The sequence below is a fragment of the Bidens hawaiensis genome, unplaced genomic scaffold (assembly GCF_021521415.1).
Source record: "Bidens hawaiensis isolate Kalapana, Puna unplaced genomic scaffold, B.hawaiensis_p1.1 tig00076294_1, whole genome shotgun sequence".
Taxonomy (NCBI): domain Eukaryota; kingdom Viridiplantae; phylum Streptophyta; class Magnoliopsida; order Asterales; family Asteraceae; genus Bidens; species Bidens hawaiensis.
Window position 1 is genome coordinate 1 of NW_027503162.1, and position 9,463 is coordinate 9,463.

A 9,463-nucleotide genomic window follows, 5' to 3' on the forward strand; every position below is an offset into this window, starting at 1 on the left:
ATGCGGTTCATTGTAAGGAGATGCCTGGGTTCAAATACCGACATGATTGGGTGCGGGACGTTCTTTGGGACATCTTAAGGCGAGCTGGGATATCAGCTAAAAAGGAAGCCCCCGTAAACTTCCTTACAGACCCCACGGAAGGGAGATCCACTCTACGACCGGCAGATTTGCTCGTCTTTGGTTGGGCCGGGGGAAAACACGCTTGTGTTGACCTCACAGGGGTATCTCCCTTAGCTGGTTTGAGGGATAATGGGTTTGTAGCCGGGCAAGCAATAAAAAGGGCTGAAACGAAGAAGGTGGAGAAACATGCTAAAGCCTGCGAAGAGAACCAACATGTTTTTGTCCCTCTGGCTTTTGATACATTTGGCTCCTTGGCACCGGAAGCTATCCGTTTTCTAACCAGGGTCCAAAAGGTTGTGCATAGCAATGTGTCGACTCCAAAGGGGCAGGGGTATGTCTTTAGCAGGTTAGGGTTTGCAATTCAGAAAGGGGTGGCGGCGCAGCTTGTTGCCCGCCTACCTGCTATATTGATGTAATATCTATGTTTCATCAGTAGAAATAAAATCTTTATAAAAAAAAAAAAAATTAAATCAAAAAAAAAAAAAATCAAAATAAAAAATGAGACTGATTTTAATGGTCAAACTTACTAGACTTAGATAATATAATATAATATAATATAATATAGTATAGAAAACGACCGTTTGTATAAATTATACGTAATAACCTTAATAATTTAAGGTTTTGATGATCATAGAACATTAAACTGAAGATTCGACAATTAAGGGTGGCATATGTTTGTGTGGATGAGTAAATTTAGGCTGTTTTATGGGCATTCCTCTTATTCTCTTGCAACTCTTTTGAATCCTCATCACCAGCATCATCCTCTGGTACCCATATTCCATTGTTGATGATTCCATCTTTCTGTGATCAGACTCCTAAAACGCATACATTTATTCCCAATGGATCCTCTCAAAAGGGTTTGTTTCTTGATGATTCACTTTCATTTCTATGTTCTTGCTGATTAATATCATTCAATTATGGATGATTTCTATGTCATACTGTCATTTCGTTTCAATCATGAGAAAGATACAAGCTTTTCAAACTCATGTGTTGTTTTTGTTGTTTGAGTTGATTCTTCAGCGGCGTGCACATATAATGTATATATGTGTGGGCCACGGGGAAGCGAAATTGCACTAATTTTGACGTTATTTTACTAATTTCGTGAAAATAACGTTAAAAGTAGCAGAAGGTTAATCATGCATCATGTGGTGGCGTTGATAGCCGAATGACAAGGTACGTGCACCAATCGGCCGGTATCCTGATGGTTGAGTGCTACATGTCTTATGTCAAGGGCTTGATGCAAAACTGCAATTGAGTCGGGGGTCTCCCTGGAGGCAGTCTCTCTATCCCTAAGGGGTAGAGGTAAAGCTGTCTACATCTTTCCCTCCTCAGACCCCTACCATAGCTTTGCTATTGATGAGATTTACTTAGTACGATGATGATGATTATTACTTGCCAACCCGTCTGAGTTCTGACACGTTTAGATAAACGGGTTAAATGGGTCGTGTTCGGTTACACGATTCTAAGTGCACATGACTAGAGTTGATGCTTTTGGCCCGAATAAAAATATGGGTTGTGTTTGGCTTGATTGCTTGAACCCCGTCAACCTGCCAAAAATAAACGATTTACACCCGTAAGTATATCAAAAAAAGGCTGTTCACTTGCTATGGCTAATCCCAGCATAGATGAATTTGATAACTGATCCGATGTTTTCTTGTGTGCCTGAATGCACGAAGACATGCTTTTCGTTTTTTATTTGCATTTGTAAGATTTGTAGGCACCAAACTGCATTAAAATGTTGGGTTTTTAGTGTGATTTAGGATATGAAAGTCCATGTTCTTACATCTTGAATCTTGAAACATGAATCTTGAATTTTAAAGCTTAAAGCTTGAATCTTGAATCAATCCCATTTGCGATAATAACTCCATGTGTAATGTTATGTAACCAAACGGTTTGTTTTTTGTTGTTTGCTCAGCTTGAAAGAGAGTTCTTTACGGAGTATGGTGAGGCGGGTAGATACCAAGTTCAAGAAGTTGTTGGCAAAGGAAGTTATGGTGTTGTCGGTTCTGCAACAGACACACACACTGGAGAAAAGGTTGCAATCAAGAAGATTAATGATGTTTTTGAACATGTTTCCGATGCCACACGAATCCTTAGAGAAATCAAACTCCTTCGGTTGCTCAGGCATCCGGATATTGTAGAAATTAGGCATATTATGCTTCCCCCTTCTAGAAGAGAGTTTAGAGACATTTATGTAGTGTTTGAACTCATGGAGTCTGACCTTCACCAAGTTATTAGAGCGAATGACGATCTTACCCCTGAACATCATCAGTTTTTCTTGTACCAACTTCTTCGCGGTCTAAAGTATATTCACTCTGGTGAGTAACGTCAATTCATATGCAATTTATTCTTACTTTATGATTATGATGATATAGTTGTAAAAGTAAATGTTGTATTTAGAATGTATGGGAGCTTTCAGTATATACAGGAAAGAAACCAGTTGTTAATGAAATAGTTATTGTTAATGTAACTTTTGCAGCTAATGTGTATCATAGAGACTTGAAGCCCAAAAACATTCTTGCTAATGCTGACTGTAAATTGAAGATTTGTGACTTTGGGCTTGCTCGGGTGTCGTTTAACGATGCACCGACTGCCATATTCTGGACAGTACGTGTTTTTCTGAGTAGTTTTGCATTTATAATATTTGGGAAAATCAATGTTTTTAGTTACATTATTTTTCTTGGATCAATGCAGGATTATGTTGCAACTCGATGGTATCGTGCTCCTGAACTTTGCGGCTCCTTTTTCTCTAAAGTACGGTTCTCCCAATCTGAGATCTTTGTACTGTAATCTGTGTATCAATATTAGATGTGGCAATTTTGGCCCGTTTACTAATGAATGGATCGGTTTGGGCTAGGGCTGTAAATGAGTTGAGCTGGGCCAGGTTGGGCTTTGGCTTGAAGTTAAACCAGCCAGCTCGACTAGGCTTGTTTAACTTAACGAGCTGAATTGTTGAGCTCGAGTTTGGCTCATAAAAGGCGCGGGCCAGCTCTTCTACTTTTTTTTTAAATAATTTTGTATTCTTTACACATATTGATATGTATAACAACAAGAAGTAATATTTTCGAACTTATACATAATGCAGAATTTACATGTTATATACATTTGGGCTATAGTTTTTATATATTAAAAATTGGGCTTTCGTTTAAAGGAGCCAGCTAGCAAGCGAGCTTACCTTGGCTTGTGCCTGGCTCATTTACAAATTGAATCGGCATGGTTCGTTATACAAACAAGCCGCTTTCGAACTAGTTGTGAGCTTTTGTGTATTTTTTGTCAAATGGGTCGGGAGGGATCATGCGGATTTAAAGTCTTTCAGAGTGTTTATACTGCATACAACCATCTATATCATTTTTTTACAAAGTATAAGCCAACTATGTATGGATGTTTATTAAAAAACGAAAGGACAGTTACTAAGTTGCTTTATTTTGCAGTACACTCCAGCCATTGATATTTGGAGCATTGGATGCATATTTGCTGAAATGCTTTTGGGTAAACCGTTGTTTCCCGGAAAGAATGTGGTACATCAGTTAGATCTCATGACTGATTTGTTGGGCACCCCTCCTCCTGAAACTATTGCTAGGGTTAGTTCTTTCTTTTATTTATTACAGCTGTCTCAACTAAGGAAACACTTTTGTTCAATTTCTTTTATAACTATTGTTGTGAAAATATTATTGCATAAATTATTTAGGAGGTTTTGTGCGTACAGATACGGCCCGTTAACCCATTTGGCCCGTTTCTGTTTTGTAAATTGTTTGTTTCTAATACTGTAATTATTCATGTGTGTGTGTGTGTGCGCATTTATATATATTCGAATTGTTACATACATTACAACTAGTATACCCTGCAAAACTGGCGGGGCGGGTTAGGTCGGATAACGAGTCAAATAAAATTTTATGTTAAATATGCAGATTCGCAATGAAAAGGCAAGAAGATATCTCAACAATATGCGGAAAAAACAGCCGATTCCTTTCACACAAAAGTTTTCTAATGTGGACCCATTGGCTCTCAAACTACTCGAACGCCTGATTGCATTTGACCCCAAAGACCGCCCATCCGCTGAAGAGGTATCATATGCTACCACATGCATTGACTCTTGGACTTTTTTTGAATTATTGATAGGTTGAAACAAGGAACTAGAGTTTGAATAATGGGTGTTAAAACTTGAAACAGATCATTTTTAGTACGGGTCAACTCGTATAGGGTTGGGTTGACCCATAAACCTTGTGTTGATATTTTAGAAAGAAGTTTATAAAGTTAAATTAAGAGAGCTCGAGCTCCATTTCTAAAGCTCGAGTTGGGCTCATTTATTATTTGTTATTTTTACAATTATTATATTTATACGCATTTATAATTGTAATTTTGATATATATATGTAATCTTGTAATTTTTATCATAGTTTTATTATGTAAATGTTTTAAGTGAAATTTATATAAATAATATGCTTGTTTAGGCTCACAAGCCTAGTCAAGCTCAATGAGTGCTTGGCTGTTTATTATTTATCGATTATTTAATTATTTTATTTATATACATTTATGGGTATTACTTTTATTATTTCTAATTATAAATTTGACATAGAACATTATATATATAATTATGTTATTTTTATAAAGAAGTTATATAATAACTATTATGCAAAATATATATTAAATAAAAGCTATGTAAATAATAGGCTCACATGCCTGGTCAAACTTGATGCGCGAAGCTTGGACTCGAGCTCGTTTACAACCCCTAATAGCAATCTAAATCTTTGAATAGAAACAGTATATGAGGCGTGCTTAAAAATCGACTCTGAGACATTTTCAACCTGTTTGACCGGTTCCCTTTCAGCTGGTTTTTTTAATTGACCCAAGATATAGCATAATCGAAATCGACCCATCTAGAAAGCAATGATCAAGTATAGAATCTTTTTTTGTTTTTTGACGATATCCGTTGCTTTCTTTTGTAGTCACTAGCTGATCCTTACTTTAATGGCTTGTCAAATGTGGAACGAGAACCAAGCACTCAGCCCATATCGAAACTTGAATTCGAGTTTGAGAGGAGGAAACCTGGAAAAGATGATGTTAGAGAGTTAATTTATCGAGAGGTCTGTTCGGTTATCAGTTAATATTTTTGTATCATCATGTTTATGTTAATATAACTTTTTAAAACAAATTCTCATATATACAACCAGATCTTGGAGTACCATCCTCAAATGCTTCAGGAATATCTAAGTGGTGGTGAACAAACTAGCTTCTTGTACCCAAGGTCGTACAATGTTATATAACATTTTTCTTAAATTTAATTAAAATAGTTGTTACAAATTTATTTTTGTTGTTTATTTCAGCGGGGTCGATCGTTTTAAAAGGCAATTTGCACATCTTGAGGAGGGTTTGGGTAAAGGTGGACCTAAAAATTCGACTCCAGTGCTAAGGCAACATGCTTCACTTCCAAGGCAAGTTACTTAATTCCTAAGGTTTGGGTGTGTGATAAAATTGATTAATCATATGAAGTAGTCTAGTGTTTGGATATAAGTGATTGCGGTTTTGATTACCTTATTCTTTAGGTTCAAAATGATCAGATTTAGAGTAACATGTAAGAAGTTGCTATATGAAAATATTAAGAAAAGTATATTAGTTAGGGTTTATTGTTATGTTATTGCCATAGTTCGAAAATATTATTAGATTATGTTTTCTTTGTAATAATCTCTAATAATTCGGGAGGGTTTATGAAATATATTAGTTAGGGTTCACTGTTATATAACAATAAACCTTAACTAATATATATTTTGTAATAGAACACTGTTACTAAAATATTGTCCCATGAAGTATCATGTCTAATTAGAGGTGGAAATTTCGATCCGTTTGTATACAAATGGGTCAATTTGAGTTTGTATATTTATCTCCAATGGGCTAAGTGTGTCAAGCCAAAAGATTTAACCAAACAACACGAGTTGAAAGTCATCCAAAATGTGTTCAGATGTTTTCTTGTTGGACTTTGATTGAATATTAGTTATGTGGGCCCAGGGAGCGCGTTCCTGCACCCAAGGATGATGGTGATTCTCAAGAAAACGAGCCGGGAAAACAAACCTCGGATGGTGCCGAAGATCAAGGAAACAACAATTCTCGTAGCTTGATGAAGAGCGCGAGTATCAGTGCTTCCAAGTGTATAGGAGGAACAGGAACACGACCTACTGAGGTAACAAGATCTTATGTTACAAACTTTTGTCTTATATTGCCTCAATATCATGAAAATAATAAGAACAATAAAAAGCAGCAATAGACACATATGATCATGGTTGACCATTCTCGTTGTCTTTTGTAGGACGAAACGGATAAAAATCAACAAGGCGAGCAGTAAGAGACGAGCTCATTCATTCCAAGGGTAGAAATGCAAAAGACATTACACATTATAGTGATAAAAGAATGTAAATTTTTTTACATAAGTGGCGCGGTACGATATTTTTTTGCATGTAAAATGAGGGAAGATTTTGTTCCTCGTTGACGGTTTGCAAAACCGTGCTAATTTGTGAAATTTTTTCATTACTCTTCATAGTCAAATTTTCGAGTCGATTTAAGGCTCTTTGATAATACTTAAGTTCATGAACAATATGCTGTCTAAGGTGTGGATCTAGTTTGGTGTTCCCTTGGCATAGATGCTCATATATGTGAAGTGTTATGGCGCCTGTAGACCAGTTTTTAAAATCAAATGCTAAGCCAATTGTATAAAAGCCCAATTCTGGGTTTTATGGACCGATCAAATAGAAATGACTAGTGAGAAAATGGCATTTTTAATGGTTAAGAAGACTATGACTAGATTGTAATTAATAAAACATCATTGTTGATTTTGACCATTTTTGTGTTAAATAAAGTTACACCAACTTTTTGAATTCAAATAAATGGCACAAATGGGCTTCCCCTCGGTCTGGTGAGTGGATTCGGAATCCACTCTTCAGCTAGGTCCTCGGTTCTCGTTAAGGGTCTCCAACGTTCGAGTTTTAGTGCTTCGAAGGTATGCAACAAGGAGATCCTTTATCTCCCTTCTTATTTCCAGTGGTTATGGGGGCGCTATCGAACATGGTTTTTTCGGCGGAAGATGCAGGTTTCTTAAAGGGGTTCCAAACTCCTAATCAGGGTCCGATAATATCAATCTCTTATATGCTGATGATGCTATTATTCTTGGAGAATGGAACAAAAGGAGTGTGGAAAATGATAACAGAATATTGAGATGTTTTCATTTATGCTCTGGTTTAAAGATCAATTTCAATAAATCTAGCCTTTCTGGGTGCAATGTCAACGGAGATTGAAGATATGGCAAGGGTGCTTGGGTGTAGACCGGGGAAAATGGCCTTCTCACATCTCGGTATTCATGTTGGAGCCAACATGAACAAAGTTAATAATTGGAAAAAGGTTGGCGCTTTGGAAAGCACATTTACTCTCTATAGATTGTGCTTATTAAGGATATGCTTGAAAGTTTACAGGTGTACTTTATGTCTATGTTCAAGGTCCCGAGCAAAGTGGCGGAAAACCTGAGAGGATTATGAAGAGATTTTTGTGGGGCGGGTCTAGTGAGTCCCACAAGATACATTGGGTTGCTTAGGAGAGGGTTGCAATGCCAAAAGATAAAGGCGGGTTAGGGATCTCGAGAATAATAGATGTTAATAACGTTTTGCTCTCAAAATGGGGGAGTTGGGGTTGTGGAAAGGGGTTACTGTCTCTATTCATAACCAAATTAATGATTCCGGTTAAAAAAAGAAATTAGGGTGTTTGTGCCAATCTTGCAAATAAGATAAACAAGCTTAAGTGGGAAGGGAGAAAATTTGTTGATTTGATCAAAGGGACCGTGGTTGTGGGTGATGATCAAAAATTGAGCTTTTGGATGGATAATTGGTTTGGTGACCAAAGCCATAAGGAAATTTGTCCATCCGTTTTCAAACCGGAAAGCCATAAGAGTGTAAAGTCAAAGAGAGGTTTTGGATATCATAAAGTTTGTTTGGTTGGAATTGGTGCGGGAAAAGAATACCGAATACAGCTATCGAATTTAAAGAATATGAGAAGTGCTTTCGGCTAATGAACGCGGTGGTCTGGGTTAACGGGGCGGACCAGTGGGATTGGTTAGGATACAAGGATGGCGGTTTCTTAGTCAAGTCGGTTAAAAAGTTTATTGTGAATGCTAAGAACAAATGAAATAACTATTTATGAAGGGGAGCAAATTGGTCCCGAACAAACGCAACATCCATGTGTGGAGTGCGGAAATGGATAAACTCCCAACTCGAAGATCCCTTGAATGAAGGAACCTTCGAGTTATGTATATTGTTTGTCCTTTTTGTGATTTGGAGGTGGAGACGGTGGATCATATCAAAACTGGGTGTGGAGTATCGGCATTGGGTTGGGACCATATAAGTCGTTGGTGCAAAGTCCCTTCGATTTTCGGCTTCTCGGTAAGATATCTTTTAGATCTCCACAAGTCCACCAATATTGGAGCTATTAAAAAGGAGGTGCTTCATGGGATAATCGTAATTGATCTTTTTAGAATTCGTAAGGCGAGAAACGAAAAGTGTTTGAAGGAAAAGGGGATAAATTTGATTGAAAATATACGAGATATAAAGGTTAGTGGCTTTCTTTGGTATAAGTATAGGTCTAAACTTAGATCTTTAGCTTGGTCGAATTGGGGCAATTTTGATTTCCTATAATTCTCTTTTGTTTGTGGCTGCTTCCGGCTTGTGGAGGCGACCCGCGAGTGGGTTGTTGTTTAGGTTTGTGTTTATAAAAGTTTGCAGTTTGAAAAAAATAATTTATTAATATATTATTATTATCATCATCATTATTATTATTATTTTTGAAATCATACCATGACGGCTTTATTATCTTTAATTTGAACACTATTAAATTGTTTTTTGCTATTAATCTTGTTTAAACCACCTTTAACATACCATTGATAATCATATTATTGTAAGTAAATGGGGTTTCTAACAAAAGATAACATAATAATTAACTCACAAATGAATCTAGTTTAAAGAAAAGTCAACCGCCATCACCCACACCGTTTATTCTCTCACAATAGATTTCGAACGACATATCTAGAAGTATATATTTGTTAAACATGTTTTAGGTGCAGTTTGTTTTTCAGAGGTAAAATGTAGGGCTGTTAATTTATAACGCTGACCTATTAACACGACACGACACATGTTTAACTTGTTTGGGTTTGAGCTTAACATGTTTCGTGTCTTAAACATGTTGACATGTTTAAAATCGTGTCCTAACAGGTTGAAGACATCTTAACCTGTAAGTAACCTGTGTAGATTTTTATTTTAAAAAAAATAAATATATACACTCCTAAAGTCTTAAACCAAAAGTCATACTAACAA

At 36.5% G+C, this 9,463-nt stretch overlaps 1 protein-coding gene across 2 annotated transcripts; it reads left to right on the forward strand.

Moving 5' to 3' along the window:
• Positions 1-923: 923 nt before the first annotated feature.
• On the forward strand, positions 924-6,770 carry LOC143606634 (mitogen-activated protein kinase 9-like). Of its 2 annotated transcripts, XM_077082338.1 has the most exons (11): positions 924-977; positions 2,036-2,438; positions 2,600-2,727; positions 2,815-2,874; positions 3,552-3,701; positions 4,029-4,184; positions 5,066-5,203; positions 5,291-5,364; positions 5,444-5,555; positions 6,127-6,294; positions 6,421-6,770. In XM_077082338.1, the coding sequence occupies exons 1-11, from the start codon at positions 960-962 to the stop codon at positions 6,454-6,456; spliced, it is 1,443 nt and encodes a 480-aa protein (XP_076938453.1). In that variant the 5' UTR covers positions 924-959; the 3' UTR covers positions 6,457-6,770. The 2 variants fall into 2 exon arrangements, with proteins under 2 accessions (XP_076938453.1, XP_076938452.1); XM_077082337.1 differs by lacking the exon at positions 924-977 and having other exon boundaries at positions 1,967-2,438.
• Positions 6,771-9,463: the final 2,693 nt, after the last annotated feature.